The sequence below is a fragment of the Dendrobates tinctorius genome, unplaced genomic scaffold, assembly GCF_039654945.1.
Source record: "Dendrobates tinctorius isolate UK_male_01 unplaced genomic scaffold, ASM3965494v1 ptg000386l, whole genome shotgun sequence".
NCBI lineage: Eukaryota > Metazoa > Chordata > Amphibia > Anura > Dendrobatidae > Dendrobates > Dendrobates tinctorius.
Genome location: NW_027362052.1, coordinates 1,703,752 through 1,720,812, shown reverse-complemented (window position 1 = coordinate 1,720,812; position 17,061 = coordinate 1,703,752). Strand labels below are relative to the sequence as shown.

Genomic DNA, 17,061 nt, shown 5'->3' with positions numbered 1-17,061 from the left:
AGATGAGAGATTTGAATAAAGAGTTGAAAATGTATATGCATCACGGTTGTCACTTGAAAGAAAGTAGAAAATGTGCACTAGAGAGAGAAAAAGAAATGCGTACTAGAGATGGAAAGATAAAGAATACTGAAGTGATAGTGAGCAACAGATAATAGCACTTAGAATTATGTATGGTATGAAAAATTGCACTTTTTGACTTAGAATTTTAGATAGTTAATTAATAACTGTTTGCAACGTTCAAGAATGAGTGCCTCTCATATTGGGAAGTATAGTATAAGAAATGTTTATTCAGCATTATAAAAATTTTGTATGTTCCTGTACTGTCAACTTTGCATTGCAGCCCGCGGACGTGCTGTGTTTAACGGGGGGGGTATGTGGCGCCCCTGAGGCTCATTGCCACAGAGGTACTGCATCTTCTCCTAAGGTGTGGTGCCCCACCATCCAGGTAAGTTGGAGGCTCCTGACCACGCTCCAACACTCGCACCCCACACCACAGAGTAGTTCAGCAAAACCACATTGCGGCTCCTTGCTTAGAGAGAAGCAGAGCACCTTTGGTGGTTCCCTCCTTGGAACACTAAACGTGCTGGGAGGCGGGTGGAGTTTAGGATACATAAAACAGCGGGATGGTTTAGGATTAGAGGTCAGTCTGACAGGAAGTCAGTCGGAGGGAGGAAGTCACTCAGAGAGGAGTGAGGATAGGAGATCCCTGGAAGAAGGGATGGAGGAAGGAGTGCTCCAGCTGCCTCAGTGACCTGAGCCAGCTGGCACGGGAAAGAAAAGGAAAGAAGGAGAAAGACATTGAATCAAAGCCTGAGCATCTATAGAAGGTAAAGACAAGTACGGAACGTAGGAGTAAAAGGGAACGCAGAGGACGTGGGTTAGAAGAAGAACCCTGCCTAGAAGTTCTAAGCGCAAGGCCGGCGCCCGGTCCCCGAGGTTGTATGGACACTAATGGTTCTGCAGCAGACACCGGTGGAGTAGTGGGCTGTAAATGCACTACTCCCATCTAAGACTTGGGGCACAAGAGTCGGGATAGAGAGTCGGGATCCAGGAGAAGGGAGTCCCCGAAGCAGGCTACAGCTGTCTGCCGTACAAGTAGAGCTCTTGGGAACATCTGTCAGGAGGAACTCCAGTGTAACTCAGTACTAGGAGTACTAGGCGCTACAGAGGAGACGTTCAGAAAAGGCACATAAGTTGGCGGAGAGTGGAAGGGAGCATTCCATCTTGCCTGGAGGTTGACTGAGTCCCTGACACGGAGGACACGGCACGGAAGCGGGCACTACAGACTGTGAGCAAAGCTTTGGAACTACATGCCCTGGTGTCCTCCATTCCTTCCTGCATCCGCCTGCCAAACACTGCTACATCCCCTGCGCCAAACACTACAACATCTAAGTGTCTCCACATCTACACTGCCCTGGGACAACAGCCCTGCCTGTGGAGGGCTATAACATAACTGCTGCACCACACCATCTGTCCCGGAGGATCTGTCTGCAGCGTCGGCTTAACACCTCCCTTGCCGAGCACCACAGGTGGCGTCACGAACTATTCATCTAACTACATTCCACCATTAACATATCGCCATTACTTGGGCGCCCAGGGCCACGGTCCGGGTCACCGCTGCTGTGACACATCCCACTGATACCGGCCCGGTACCGAGTACCCCACAGCCCTGGGAGGGCGACCCACGGGCAGCAGCCGAGTAGGTGCATACTTCAGGACAGTAGGACCTGAAGCACGTGACTGCTGGGGGCGTGGCCTAAACTCCAGAGAGCTAGGAGCTGCAAGAGAATTCCTAGCAGGGTAACTGAGAGACAAAGTTACCAAGGGGCATAGACAGGGAGGATAGTCAGGACGTAGCCAATGAGTCACACACAGAGATAGCAGCGAGGTACAAGAGGGGTGAGCAGAGAGTAGTCAGATCACAGGCAATGAGTCACATTCAGAGATAGCAGCGCGGTACAAGAGGGGTGAGCAGAGAGTAGTCAGGTCACAGGCAATGAGTCATACACAGAGATAGCAGCACGGTACAAGAGGAGCGAGCAGAGAGTAGTCAGGTCACAGGCAATGAGTCCTACACAGAGATAGCAGCGAGGTACAAAAGGAGCGAGCAGAGAGTAGTCAGATCACAGGCAATGAGTCCTACACAGAGATAGCGAGGTACAAGAGGAGCGAGCAGAGAGTAGTCAGATCACAGGCAATGAGTCCTACACAGAGATAGCGAGGTACAAGAGGAGCGAGCAGAGAGTAGTCAGGTCACAGGCAATGAGTCCTACACAGAGATAGCAGCGAGGTACAAGAGGAGCAAGCAGAGAGTAGTCAGACACAGGCAATGAGTCCTACACAGAGATAGCAGTGAGGTACAAGAGGAGCGAGCAGAGAGTAGTCAGATCACAGGCAATGAGTCCTACACAGAGATAGCAGCGAGGTACAAGAGGAGCGAGCAGAGAGTAGTCAGATCACAGGCAATGAGTCCTACACAGAGATAGCAGCGAGGTACAAGAGGAGCGAGCAGAGAGTAGTCAGACACAGGCAATGAGTCCTACACAGAGATAGCAGCGAGGTACAAGAGGAGCGAGCAGAGAGTAGTCAGATCACAGGCAATGAGTCCTACACAGAGATAGCAGTGAGGTACAAGAGGAGCGAGCAGAGAGTAGTCAGATCACAGGCAATGAGTCCTACACAGAGATAGCAGTGAGGTACAAGAGGAGCGAGCAGAGAGTAGTCAGATCACAGGCAATGAGTCCTACACAGAGATAGCAGCGAGGTACAAGAGGGGCGAGCAGAGAGCAGTCAGGTCACAGGCAATGAGTCCTACACAGAGGTAGCAGCAAGGTACAAGAGGGGCGAGCAGAGAGTAGTCAGACACAGGCAATGAGTCCTACACAGAGATAATAACGCAGTACAAAATCAACAGGCAAACTCACAACGGGAAACAGAACCGGGTCAGAACCATATAAACAAGCTATAACAACGAACAGGCACACGGGGGTCAGCACACTCGGCCAAAGGCAAAAGTATAACTGGCAGGGAATGGAGCTTCCCAGGGGTTTAAGAAGCTCTCCCAGAACCAGAAAGAGGCCACAATCATTAACCCCAGGTGTGCAGGTCAAAACCTGCACTGAGCTCCAGACATTAACCCCTGACGTGCAGCTCAAAACCTGCACTGGGATCAGGACACTCACACCCTTCAGACAGGGGGACAATCGCTCACCTCCTCCTGCAGACAGGGACTATGGGAGACGCAGGGCTGCTCCATCCCGAATCTAAGGAAGGAGAGGAGAAAAGTGTAAGAGACAGAGCACATAGACACTGCACAAGGGGGACGGCGCGGGGATGTCGGCAGCGGCGTCGCGTGGATGTCGGCAGCGGCGTTGCTTCGCGGGGATGTCGGGAGGGGTGGGGATGTCGGCAGGGACGGCGCGTCGCGGGGATGTCGGCAGGGACGGCGCGGGGATGTCGGCAGGGGCGGCGCGGGGATGTCGGCAGGGGCGTTGCGGGGATGTCGACAGGGGCGTTGTGTCGCGGGGATGTCGGCAAGGGTGGGGATGTCGGCAGGGACGGCGCGTCGTGGGGATGTCGGCAGGGGCGTCGCGTCACGGGGATGTCGGCAGGGGCGTCGCGTCGCGGGGATGTCAGCAGGGGCGGCGCGTCGCGGGGATGTCGGCAGGGGCGTCGCGTCACGGGGATGTCGGCAGGGGCGTCGCGTCACGGGGATGTCGGCAGGGACGGCGCGTCGCGGGGATGTCGGCAGGGGCGGCGCGTCACGGGGATGTCGGCAGGGGCGTCACGGGGATGTCGGCAGGGGCGGCGCGTCGCGGGGATGTCGGCAGTGGCGTCGCGTCATGGGGATGTTGGCAGGGGCGGCGCGTCGCGGGGATGTCGGCAGGGGCGTCGCGGGGAAGTCGGCAGGGGCGGCGCGTCACGGGGATGTCGGCAGTGGCGTCGCGTCATGGGGATGTCGGCAGGGGCGGCGCGTCACGGGGATGTCGGCAGGGGCGTCACGGGGATGTCGGCAGGGGCGGCGCGTCGCGGGGATGTCGGCAGTGGCGTCGCGTCATGGGGATGTTGGCAGGGGCGGCGCGTCACGGGGATGTCGGCAGGGGCGTCGCGGGGATGTCGGCAGGGACGGCGCGTCGCAGGGATGTTGGCAGGGACGGCGCGGGGATGTCGGCAGGGGCGTCGCGTCACGGGGATGTCGGCAGGGGCGTCGCGGGGATGTCGGCAGGGGCGTCGCGGCAAACCGGCATTGGTCAGCAGACTTTATCATCACACAAGAGACAAGAAAATTGAAGCAAAACACTGTCAGCTGCGTCTTTACCAACAAGAGAGCAGGTTTTGCCTGTGGGAAACCGCAGTGAAGGCGCAGCGTTTGCACAGAGCCTTATACCCGGCGGCCCCTCCGCCTCATGTGTGGGGGATCTGAGCCAAAGCGCCGTGTGAACTGACCCCTCCAGGTGGCGCTGCGGCTGTACTCGGCCTCTGTCACCGGCTCCGCTCTCTCCGGGGTCTCCGCGTCTCAGCCTTGTTTGGTCTCCTTGGTAACGGACGATTTCCGGAGGTGTGTCCTACCAGCAGCCAATCAGAGCAGGAAAAGCACAGCGCGGGAGCACGTGACGGTTACTATAGTTACCAGTGATGGGCGGTCCGACTCTGAAGGGATCCCGAGGTCTGTCACCTCCGTCCTCCCTCGGCCCGCTCCTCGCTCCCCCGTCCGTCTCCTCCTCTTCTTGTGCCTCATCTCGCTCCCCGTCCGTCTCCTCCACTTCTTGTGCCTCATCTCGCTCCCCCGTCCGTCTCCTCCTCTTCTTGTTCCTCATCTCGCTCCCCGTCCGTCTCCTCCACTTCTTGTGCCTCATCTCGCTCCCCGTCCGTCTCCTCCTCTTCTTGTGCCTCATCTCGCTCCCCGTCCGTCTCCTCCTCTTTTTGTGCCTCATCTCGCTCCCCGTCCGTCTCCTCCACTTCTTGTGCCTCATCTCGCTCCCCCGTCCGTCTCCTCCTCTTCTTGTGCCTCATCTCGCTCCCCGTCCGTCTCCTCCTCTTCTTGTTCCTCATCTCGCTCCCCCGTCCGTCTCCTCCACTTCTTGTTCCTCATCTCGCTCCCCGTCCGTCTCCTCCACTTCTTGTGCCTCATCTCGCTCCCCGTCCGTCTCCTCTTTTTGTGCCTCATCTCGCTCCCCGTCCGTCTCCTCCACTTCTTGTGCCTCATCTCGCTCCCCCGTCCGTCTCCTCCTCTTCTTGTTCCTCATCTCGCTCCCCGTCCGTCTCCTCCACTTCTTGTGCCTCATCTCGCTCCCCGTCCGTCTCCTCCTCTTCTTGTGCCTCATCTCGCTCCCCGTCCGTCTCCTCCTCTTCTTGTTCCTCATCTCGCTCCCCCGTCCGTCTCCTCCTCTTCTTGTTCCTCATCTCGCTCCCCGTCCGTCTCCTCTTCTTGTGCCTCATCTCGCTCCCCCGTCCGTCTCCTCCTCTTCTTGTGCCTCATCTCGCTCCCCCGTCCGTCTCCTCCACTTCTTGTTCCTCATCTCGCTCCCCCGTCCGTCTCCTCCACTTCTTGTTCCTCATCTCGCTCCCCCGTCCGTCTCCTCCACTTCTTGTTCCTCATCTCGCTCCCCCGTCCGTCTCCTCCTCTTCTTGTTCCTCATCTCGCTCCCCCGTCCGTCTCCTCCACTTCTTGTTCCTCATCTCGCTCCCCCGTCCGTCTCCTCCACTTCTTGTGCCTCATCTCGCTCCCCCGTCCGTCTCCTCCTCTTCTTGTTCCTCATCTCGCTCCCCCGTCCGTCTCCTCCACTTCTTGTTCCTCATCTCGCTCCCCCGTCCGTCTCCTCCACTTCTTGTGCCTCATCTCGCTCCCCCGTCCGTCTCCTCCTCTTCTTGTTCCTCATCTCGCTCCCCCGTCCGTCTCCTCTTCTTGTGCCTCATCTCGCTCCCCGTCCGTCTCCTCCACTTCTTGTTCCTCATCTCGCTCCCCCGTCCGTCTCCTCCTCTTCTTGTTCCTCATCTCGCTCCCCCGTCCGTCTCCTCCTCTTCTTGTGCCTCATCTCGCTCCCCGTCCGTCTCCTCCTCTTCTTGTGCCTCATCTCGCTCCCCCGTCCGTCTCCTCCTCTTCTTGTTCCTCATCTCGCTCCCCGTCCGTCTCCTCCACTTCTTGTTCCTCATCTCGCTCCCCCGTCCGTCTCCTCCACTTCATGTGCCTCATCTCGCTCCCCGTCCGTCTCCTCCTCTTCTTGTGCCTCATCTCGCTCCCCTCCCGTCTCCTCTCTCTTTTTGTGCCTCATCTCGCTCCCCCGTCCGTCTCCTCCTCTTCTTGTGCCTCATCTCGCTCCCCCGTCCGTCTCCTCCTCTTCTTGTTCCTCATCTCGCTCCCCGCCCGTCTCCTCCTCTTTTTGTGCCTCATCTCGCTCCCCCGTCCGTCTCCTCCTCTTCTTGTGCCTCATCTTGCTCCCCGTCCGTCTCCTCCTCTTCTTGTGCCTCATCTCGCTCCCCCGTCCGTCTCCTCCTCTTCTTGTTCCTCATCTCGCTCTCCGTCCGTCTCCTCCTCTTCTTGTTCCTCATCTCGCTCCCCGTCCGTCTCCTCCTCTTCTTGTGCCTCATCTCGCTCCCCCGTCCGTCTCCTCTTCTTGTGCCTCATCTCGCTCCCCGTCCGTCTCCTCTTCTTGTGCCTCATCTCGCTCCCCGTCCGTCTCCTCTTCTTGTTCCTCATCTCGCTCTCCGTCTGTCTCCTCTTCTTGTGCCTCATCTCGCTCCCCCGTCCGTCTCCTCCACTTCATGTGCCTCATCTCGCTCCCCCGTCCGTCTCCTCCACTTCATGTGCCTCATCTCGCTCCCCGTCCGTCTCCTCTTCTTGTGCCTCATCTCGCTCCCAGTCCGTCTCCTCTTCTTGTTCCTCATCTCGCTCCCCCGTCCGTCTCCTCCTCTTCTTGTGCCTCATCTCGCTCCCCCGTCCATCTCCTCCTCTTCTTGTGCCTCATCTCGCTCCCCGTCCGTCTCCTCCACTTCTTTTTCCTCATCTCGCTCTCCGTCCGTCTCCTCCACTTCATGTGCCTCATCTCGCTCCCCGTCCGTCTCCTCCTCTTCTTGTGCCTCATCTCGCTCCCCGCCCGTCTCCTCCTCTTTTTGTGCCTCATCTCGCTCCCCCGTCCGTCTCCTCCTCTTCTTGTGCCTCATCTCGCTCCCCGCCCGTCTCCTCCTCTTTTTGTGCCTCATCTCGCTCCCCCGTCCGTCTCCTCTTCTTGTGCCTCATCTCGCTCCCCCGTCCGTCTCCTCCTCTTCTTGTGCCTCATCTCGCTCCCCGCCCGTCTCCTCCTCTTTTTGTGCCTCATCTCGCTCCCCCGCCCGTCTCCTCTTCTTGTTCCTCATCTCGCTCCCAGTCCGTCTCCTCTTCTTGTTCCTCATCTCGCTCCCCCGTCCGTCTCCTCTTCTTGTGCCTCATCTCGCTCCCCCGTCCGTCTCCTCCTCTTCTTGTTCCTCATCTCGCTCCCCGCCCGTCTCCTCCTCTTTTTGTACCTCATCTCGCTCCCCCGTCCGTCTCCTCTTCTTGTGCCTCATCTCGCTCCCCGTCCGTCTCCTCTTCTTGTGCCTCATCTCGCTCCCCCGTCCGTCTCCTCCTCTTCTTGTTCCTCATCTCGCTCTCCGTCCGTCTCCTCTTCTTGTTCCTCATCTCGCTCTCCGTCCGTCTCCTCTTCTTGTTCCTCATCTCGCTCCCAGTCCGTCTCCTCTTCTTGTTCCTCATCTCGCTCCCCCGTCCGTCTCCTCCTCTTCTTGTGCCTCATCTCGCTCCCCCGTCCGTCTCCTCCTCTTCTTGTGCCTCATCTCGCTCCCCGTCCGTCTCCTCCACTTCTTTTTCCTCATCTCGCTCTCCGTCCGTCTCCTCTTCTTGTTCCTCATCTCGCTCTCCGTCCGTCTCCTCTTCTTGTGCCTCATCTTGCTCCCCGTCCGTCTCCTCCTCTTCTTAGAATCATAGAATCATAGAATCATAGAATCGTAGAGTTGGAAGGGACCTCCTGGGCCATCTGGTCCAACCCCCTTCTCAAAGCAGGATTCGCTAAATCATCCCAGTCAGATGTCTGTCCAGCCTCTGTTTGAAGACTTCCATTGAAGGAGAACTCACCACTTCTCGTGGCAGCCTGTTCCACTCATTGATCACTCTAACTGTCAAAAAGTTTTTTCTAATATCTAATCTGTGTCTCCTCCCATTCAGTTTCATCCCATTGCTTCTAGTCTTTCCTTGTGCAAATGAGAATAAAGTTGATCCTTCTACAATGTGACAGCCCTTGAGATATTTGTAGACAGCTATTAAGTCTCCTCTCAGTCTTCTCTTTTGCAAACTAAACATTCCCAAATCCTGCAACCTTTCCTCATAAGACAGGGTTTGCAGACCGGTCACCATTCTGGTCGCTCTTTTCTGAACTTCCTCCAGTTTGTTGATGTCTTTTTTAAAATGTGGTGCCCAAAACTGGACTTGTGCCTCATCTCGCTCCCCCGTCCGTCTCCTCCACTTCATATGCCTCATCTCGCTCCCCCCCGCCCGTCTCCTCCTCTTCTTGTGCCTCATCTCCTTCCTCCGTCCTCCCTCGCCTCGGCCCGCACCTCCGTCCTCCTCCCTCGCCTCGGCCCGCTCCTCGCTCCATCTCGCACTCCGTCCGTCTCCTCCACTTCTTGTGCCTCATCTCGCTCCCCGTCCGTCTCCTCCACTTCATGTGCCTCATCTCGCTCCCCCGTCCGTCTCCTCCACTTCTTGTGCCTCATCTCACTCCCCGTCCGTCTCCTCTTCTTGTGCCTCATCTCGCTCCTCGTCTATCTCCTCCACTTCTTGTTCCTCATCTCGCTCCCCCGTCCGTCTTCTCCACTTCTTGTGCCTCATCTCGCTCCCCCGTCCGTCTCCTCCACTTCTTGTTCCTCATCTCGCTCCTCCGTCCGTCTCCTCCACTTCTTGTGCCTCATGTCGCTCCCTGTCCGTCTCCTCTTCTTGTGCCTCATCTTGCTCCCCGTCCGTCTCCTCCTCTTCTTGTGCTTCATCTCGCTCCCCCGTCCGTCTCCTCCACTTCATGTGCCTCATCTCGCTCCCCCGTCCGTCTCCTCCACTTCATGTGCCTCATCTCGCTCCCCCATCCGTCTCCTCCTCTTCTTGTGCCTCATCTCGCTCCCCGTCCATCTCCTCCTCTTCTTGTGCCTCATCTCGCTCCCCCGTCCGTCTCCTCCACTTCTTGTGCCTCATCTCGATCCCCGTCCGTCTCCTCTTCTTGTGCCTCATCTCGCTCCCCGTCCGTCTCCTCCACTTCATGTGCCTCATCTCGCTCCCCCGTCCGTCTCCTCTTCTTGTGCCTCATCTCGCTCCCCCGTCCGTCTCCTCTTCTTGTGCCTCATCTCTCTCCCCCGTCCGTCTCCTTTTCTTGTGCCTCATCTTGCTCCCCCGTCTGTCTCCTCCACTTCTTGTGCCTCATCTCGCTCCCCGTCCGTCTCCTCCTCCTCTTGTGCCTTATCTCGCTCCCCCGTCCGTCTCCTCCTCCTCTTCTTGTGCCTCATCTCGCTCCCCGTCCGTCTCCTCTTCTTGTGCCTCATCTCGCTCCCCCGTCCGTCTCCTCCACTTCATGTGCCTCATCTCGCTCCCCCGTCCGTCTCCTCCACTTCATGTGCCTCATCTCGCTCCCCCGTCCGTCTCCTCTTTTTGTGCCTGAACTCGCTCCCCCATCCGTCTCCTCTTCTTGTGCCTCATCTCGCTCCCCTGTCCGTCTCCTCTTCTTGTGCCTCATCTCGCTCCCCGTCCGTCTCCTCCTCTTCTTGTGCCTCATCTCGCTCCCCGTCCGTCTCCTCTTCTTGTGCCTCATCTCGCTCCCCCGTCTGTCTCCTCCTCTTCTTGTGCCTCATATCCTTCCTCCCTCCTCCCTCGCCTCGGCCCGCACCTCCGTCCTCCTCCCTCACCTCGGCCCGCTCCTCCCTCCATCTCGCTGTCCGTCCGTCTCCTCCACTTCATGTGCCTCATCTCGCTCCCCCGTCTGTCTCCTCTTCTTTTGCCTCATCTCGCTCCCCCGTCCGTCTCCTCCACTTCTTGTTCCTCATCTCGCTCCCCCGTCCGTCTCCTCCTCTTCTTGTGCCTCATCTCGCTCCCCGTCCGTCTCCTCTTCTTGTGCCTCATCTCGCTCCCCCGTCCGTCTCCTCCACTTCATGTGCCTCATCTCGCTCCCCCGTCCGTCTCCTCCTCTTCTTGTGCCTCATCTCGCTCCCCCGTCCGTCTCCTCCACTTCATGTGCCTCATCTCGCTCCTCCGTCCTTCTCCCTCGCCTCGGCCCGCTCCTCCGTCCTCCTCCCACGCCTCAGCCCGCTCCTCGCTCCATCTCGCTCCCCCGTCCGTCTCCTCCACTTCTTGTGCCTTATCTCGCTCCCCCATCTGTCTCCTCTTCTTGTGCCTCATCTCTCTCCCCTGTCCGTCTCCTCTTCTTGTGCCTCATCTCGCTCCCCCGTCCGTCTCCTGCACTTCATGTGCCTCATCTCACTTCCCCGTCCGTCTCCTCCTCTTCTTGTGCCTCATCTCGCTCCTGCGTCTGTCTCCTCTTCTTGTGCCTCATCTCCTTCCTCCGTCCTCCCTCGCCTCGGCCCGAACCTCCGTCCTCCCTCACCTCGGCCCGCTCCTCGCTCCATCTCGCTCTCCGTCCGTCTCCTCCACTTCTTGTGCCTCATCTCGCTCCCCCGTCCGTCTCCTCCTCTTCTTGTTCCTCATCTCGCTCCCCCGTCCGTCTCCTCCTCTTCTTGTGCCTCAACTCGCTCCCCCATCCGTCTCCTCTTCTTGTGCCTCATCTCGCTCCCCCGTCCGTCTCCTCTTCTTGTGCCTCATCTCGCTCTCCCGTCAGTCTCCTTCTTGTGCCTCATCTCGCTCCCCCGTCTGTCTCCTCTTCTTGTGCCTCATCTCCTTCCTCCGTCCTCCCTCGCCTCGGCCCGCACCTCCGTCCTCCTCCCTCGCCTCGGCCCGCTCCTCGTTCCATCTCGCTCTCCGTCCGTCTCCTCCACTTCTTGTGCCTCATCTCGCTCCCCGTCCGTCTCCTCCACTTCATGTGCCTCATCTCGCTCCCCCGTCTGTCTCCTCTTTTTGTGCCTCATCTCGCTCCCCCGTCCATCTCCTCCACTTCTTGTGCCTCATCTCGCTCCCCCGTCCGTCTCCTCTTCTTGTGCCTCATCTCGCTCCCCCGTCCTACCTCGCCTCGGCCCGCACCTCCGTCCTCCTCCCTCGCCTCGGCCCGCTTCTCGTTCCATCTCGCTCTCCGTCCGTCTCCTCCACTTCTTGTGCCTCATCTCGCTCCCCGTCCGTCTCCTCCACTTCATGTGCCTCATCTCGCTCCCCCGTCTGTCTCCTCTTTTTGTGCCTCATCTCGCTCCCCCGTCCGTCTCCTCCACTTGTGCCTCATCTCGCTCCCCCGTCTGTCTCCTCTTCTTGTGCCTCATCTCCTTCCTCCGTCCTACCTCGCCTCGGCCCGCACCTCCGTCCTCCTCCCTCGCCTCGGCCCGTTCCTCGTTCCATCTCGCTCTCCGTCCATCTCCTCCACTTCTTGTGCCTCATCTCGCTCCCCGTCCGTCTCCTCCACTTCATGTGCCTCATCTCGCTCCCCGTCCGTCTCCTCCACTTCATGTGCCTCATCTCGCTCCCCCGTCTGTCTCCTCTTCTTGTGCCTCATCTCGCTCCCCCGTTCATCTCCTCCACTTCTTGTTCCTCATCTCGCTCCCCCCTCCGTCTCCTCCTCTTCTTGTGCCTCATCTCGCTTCCCGTCCGTCTCCTCTTCTTGTGCCTCATCTCGCTCCCCCGTCTGTCTCCTCTTCTTGTGCCTCATCTCCTTCCTCCGTCCTACCTCGCCTCGGCCCGCACCTCCGTCCTCCTCCCTCGCCTCGGCCCGTTCCTCGTTCCATCTCGCTCTCCGTCCATCTCCTCCACTTCTTGTGCCTCATCTCGCTCCTCCGTCCTTCTCCCTCGCCTCGGCCCGCTCCTCCGTCCTCCTCCCACGCCTCAGCCCGCTCCTCGCTCCATCTCGCTCCCCCGTCCGTCTCCTCCACTTCTTGTGCCTTATCTCGCTCCCCCATCTGTCTCCTCTTCTTGTGCCTCATCTCTCTCCCCTGTCCGTCTCCTCTTCTTGTGCCTCATCTCGCTCCCCCGTCCGTCTCCTGCACTTCATGTGCCTCATCTCACTTCCCCGTCCGTCTCCTCCTCTTCTTGTGCCTCATCTCGCTCCTGCGTCTGTCTCCTCTTCTTGTGCCTCATCTCCTTCCTCCGTCCTCCCTCGCCTCGGCCCGAACCTCCGTCCTCCCTCACCTCGGCCCGCTCCTCGCTCCATCTCGCTCTCCGTCCGTCTCCTCCACTTCTTGTGCCTCATCTCGCTCCCCCGTCCGTCTCCTCCTCTTCTTGTTCCTCATCTCGCTCCCCCGTCCGTCTCCTCCTCTTCTTGTGCCTCAACTCGCTCCCCCATCCGTCTCCTCTTCTTGTGCCTCATCTCGCTCCCCCGTCCGTCTCCTCTTCTTGTGCCTCATCTCGCTCTCCCGTCAGTCTCCTTCTTGTGCCTCATCTCGCTCCCCCGTCTGTCTCCTCTTCTTGTGCCTCATCTCCTTCCTCCGTCCTCCCTCGCCTCGGCCCGCACCTCCGTCCTCCTCCCTCGCCTCGGCCCGCTCCTCGTTCCATCTCGCTCTCCGTCCGTCTCCTCCACTTCTTGTGCCTCATCTCGCTCCCCGTCCGTCTCCTCCACTTCATGTGCCTCATCTCGCTCCCCCGTCTGTCTCCTCTTTTTGTGCCTCATCTCGCTCCCCCGTCCATCTCCTCCACTTCTTGTGCCTCATCTCGCTCCCCCGTCCGTCTCCTCTTCTTGTGCCTCATCTCGCTCCCCCGTCCTACCTCGCCTCGGCCCGCACCTCCGTCCTCCTCCCTCGCCTCGGCCCGCTTCTCGTTCCATCTCGCTCTCCGTCCGTCTCCTCCACTTCTTGTGCCTCATCTCGCTCCCCGTCCGTCTCCTCCACTTCATGTGCCTCATCTCGCTCCCCCGTCTGTCTCCTCTTTTTGTGCCTCATCTCGCTCCCCCGTCCGTCTCCTCCACTTGTGCCTCATCTCGCTCCCCCGTCTGTCTCCTCTTCTTGTGCCTCATCTCCTTCCTCCGTCCTACCTCGCCTCGGCCCGCACCTCCGTCCTCCTCCCTCGCCTCGGCCCGTTCCTCGTTCCATCTCGCTCTCCGTCCATCTCCTCCACTTCTTGTGCCTCATCTCGCTCCCCGTCCGTCTCCTCCACTTCATGTGCCTCATCTCGCTCCCCGTCCGTCTCCTCCACTTCATGTGCCTCATCTCGCTCCCCCGTCTGTCTCCTCTTCTTGTGCCTCATCTCGCTCCCCCGTTCATCTCCTCCACTTCTTGTTCCTCATCTCGCTCCCCCCTCCGTCTCCTCCTCTTCTTGTGCCTCATCTCGCTTCCCGTCCGTCTCCTCTTCTTGTGCCTCATCTCGCTCCCCCCTCCGTCTCCTCCACTTCTTGTTCCTCATCTCGCTCCCCCCTCCGTCTCCTCCTCTTCTTGTTCCTCATCTCGCTCCTCGTCCGTCTCCTCCACTTCTTGTTCCTCATCTCGCTCCCCCGTCCGTCTTCTCCACTTCTTTTCCTCATCTCGCTCCCAGTCCGTCTCCTCCACTTCTTGTGCCTCATCTCGCTCCTCCGTCCTCCTCCCTCGCCTCGGCCCACTCCTCCGTCCTCCCTCGGCCCGCTCCTCGCTCCATCTCGCTCTCCGTCTGTCTCCTCCACTTCTTGTGCCTCATATCACTCCTCCATCCTCCTCCCTCGCCTCGACCCACTCCTCCGTCCTCCCTCGGCCCGCTCCTCTCTCCATCTCGCTCTCCGTCCGTCTCCTCCACTTCTTGTTCCTCATCTCGCTCCCCCGTCCGTCTCCTCCACTTCTTGTTCCTCATCTCGCTCTCCGTCCGTCTCCTCCCCTTCTTGTGCCTCATCTCGATCCCCCGGTCGTCTCCTCCTCTTCTTGTTCCTCATCTCGCTCCCCCGTCCGTCTCCTCCACTTCTTGTTCCTCATCTCACTCCCCGTCCGTCTCCTCCACTTCTTGTTCCTCATCTCGCTCCCAGTCCGTCTCCTCCACTTCTTGTGCCTCATCTCGCTCATCCGTCCTCCCTCGCCTCGACCCACTCCTCCGTCCTCCCTGGGCCCGCTCCTCTCTCCATCTCGCTCTCCGTCCGTCTCCTCCACTTCTTGTTCCTCATCTCGCTCCCCGTCTGTCTCCTCCACTTCTTGTGCCTCATTTGTGCAGACTCCCCTCCCAGCCATGGTGAACTGACAGCGTGGGAGAATGTTCAGAAACTTTCCCGCTAATCAGTTCATCTCCGGTCAGGCGGGGAGGCTGCGCAGGCAGCTTTTCCTTCATTCCTCCGTGGTTTACAGCCGGGCCGGTCGCATTAGCTCCGCTCCCGGTTGTAAACTATTTAACCCCTTCAGATGGATTGCGGCGTGGGCCTTGACTGTACGGCGGACAGGTAAAAGTCTTTTTCTTAATGTGTGTAGTTTTTTTTAACCCTTTCTGACTAGTGGATTAATAATGGATCGGTGCCTAATTGACCCCTCTCCGTTACAGGCCTAATGTCACCTAAATAAGCCAAAATGACGGCACAACAAGCTGGAAAGAGGCGGCATCACAGAAGTAAATAGTCATAAGATAGCGGTGATGGAAATAGCCGCTCCAGCTCATTGCAAAACAGTGTTGGACACGCTGCAGACTATCACCCGAAAAGAAAGAACAGTGCAACAAAGTCCGAGATTGTGGTTAAAAGAATCACAACCCTTTACTTTCCAGGAAGAGTGACACATGAAAGCCCAGCAGAGCAATGGTGACCAGGGCTCCTGGAAAGGTGTCATCATAAGTAGGCAGGAAACCTGGCTAATGGAAAAGCCACCAAGGGCTCACAGTAAATGGGCGACCAGCGTGAGAAAAGTCCCAAGCTGAACAGCACGATGGATGATAAAATCATAACGCGCTCATGAGACCAACAGACTAAATCCTATGCATACCTCAGGGGGTGGAACGGTTTCTGAAACGCGCGTTGGGGTGCCAGAGTGTGGCGCACAGTGTCTCCTTCATCCTGGTATGCATAGGATTTAGTCTGTTGGTCTCATGTCACACTAGCAGTGGATTCCGCGTACTCTCCAATTCACACGGCGCCACCACCCACCAACGAAACGGCTATATTCATACTTGTTCCTGAGGCCGCTTAGCTACATCTGAGTCCATTCCATCCCCATACTCGACGTGGACCTCATAGAAGATTGATTGCACTATTGGCCATTGGCTGTGGGCACTGATCGAGCAGCGTCCCCTCTCTCTCAGGTCTCTAGGCCCCGTAATCCAGTGTGGATGGCACATCACTTACTCATCACTCCCGATATTACAGTGGCTCCCTATCTTAACGTTCAGCAGTCTCGTGTACTGATGAAGGCTTACTGTTACAGCCGAAACGCTTATATGTGACTGCAAATAAAACTCTTCACTTATGACAAAAAGTTGAGTGCCAAAAATGTTTTCTGGTATCTATTCTGGTGTGGGAACCTTCCTTTGTGCACCAACACAGTTGTGCCACGATATACTTGTAACAGTCTTTCCTGTTCATCACATGCGCTGTGTTGTGCACACGCTGCAGCTGGCAATAAGAGACAAGGCCCCGTTACACGTACCAATGTCCCAGTGATCCCACCAACGATCCGACGTGGATGGGATCGCTGGGACATCGTTACCTGATCGCTGGTGACCTGTCACATAGACAGACCCTCCAGCGATCTGGACCAGCGAGCAAGCTGGTTTCCAATGTAAACAGCAGGTATCCAAGAGCCGCGCGGCTCTTAGTTACCCACTGTTTACCTTGGAAACCAGCGTCGCTGATCGCTGGTCTCTCGCTGCCACTCACAGCGATGCGCGCTGGCCAGCGGGAGACCAGCGATCAAAAAATAGCCCAGGACGATGGAGCGCGATCAGCGATACCCGGCAGGGGGGCCGGTCGCTGATCAATGTCACACACAGCGAGGTCGCTGTGGCGTCACAAAATCAGTGATCTCGCTAGCGATATCGCTGTGTGTGACGGGGCCTATAGTCTGCAAGAGAGACATGCTGGAACTCTGATTAGCAAAGTGAGGAAATTGGCTACTGCGGCCAGAACCCCTAAAATTGACTCCATCTTGAAGAGACGTGCTGGGAAAGGGGCAATTGTCGGTCAAGCCACTCGGTGGGGCAGCGCCTATTTAATGATTGAGCGATTGCTTGAACTAAAACCGTTTCTTGCAGGTATGGCGAACCCTCAGCTAACCCTAAATGAAGGTCAATGGACACAGCTGGCTAAATTGAAGGGATTGCTTCATCACCCATTTACATTGACTAAAAAGTTATAAGCTGAGGATTTAACTCCTGGCATTTTCATAAGGGAGTGGAAGAACTTGCTATTTTGCCTGTCCCAAAGAGGAGGTTTAATCGCAGATGGCATTTCTGCTTCAATGAAAAAGAGAGAGACACAGCTATTGGAAAATACAATTCTTCTGGCAGCTGTTTATGTGGACCCAAGTCATCGTATATTTCTTGATGATCAACAGCTTACTAAAGGAAAAGAAGCTCTGACTGAGGTAGCGGTTAGGATGAGCGGCCTACAGGAGGACTGCCAGGCGCAAGAGGACTCGGGTCCTGACAGTGCTACTGCTGCCATATCTTCATCCTCATCAGATAAGGAGTTTGACTTTGACAAGTATTTGTATGACATGGAGCAGGCAAAGCGTTGCCGCAAGGAAAAAGACTTCACTCCGTCTCCTATAGCAGCAGATTGACCAGATTTCAGCAAAATGTTTCACTTGCTCTCAAAGAAAAATTCAACCGTTCATCAAAACTGACTGTGCAGGAGGCAATTCCTTTATACCCGGAAATTGTTAGAGATGTTCCCATGTGGTTACGGCTTTACCTCCAACCCAAGTTACTGTAGAGAGGTTGTTCTCTGGCCTTAAAATTATTAGGTCAGACGTGAGGTCATCTATGAAGGAGGATCTGATGGAGGCGATACTATTCCTCAGAACAAATCA

The 17,061-nt window shown here is 57.5% G+C and overlaps 1 protein-coding gene and 1 long non-coding RNA gene across 3 annotated transcripts in view; one reads left to right on the top strand and one right to left on the bottom strand.

Annotated features, from left to right (window-relative positions):
* LOC141076080 (sperm-associated antigen 8-like) overlaps positions 1 to 4,587 on the bottom strand; it is a 63,194-nt gene extending 58,607 nt beyond the window's left edge. The window contains exons 1-2 of one of the 2 annotated variants that reach the window (XM_073563326.1): positions 4,447 to 4,587; positions 3,212 to 3,263 (exon numbers count right to left, since the gene is read on the bottom strand). In XM_073563326.1, the coding sequence (XP_073419427.1) occupies positions 3,212 to 3,256 (45 nt within the window). In that variant the 5' untranslated portion in view covers positions 3,257 to 3,263; positions 4,447 to 4,587. Of the gene's footprint in view, positions 1 to 3,211; positions 3,264 to 4,318 lie in introns of both variants that reach the window. The other variant, XM_073563327.1, reaches the window with a different exon arrangement.
* LOC141076081 (uncharacterized) lies at positions 4,548 to 15,797 on the top strand. Its single transcript, XR_012227405.1, has 2 exons — positions 4,548 to 4,666; positions 14,585 to 15,797. It is a non-coding gene; the product is annotated as an uncharacterized lncRNA (long non-coding RNA).
* The last annotated feature ends 1,264 nt before the right edge of the window (positions 15,798 to 17,061 follow it).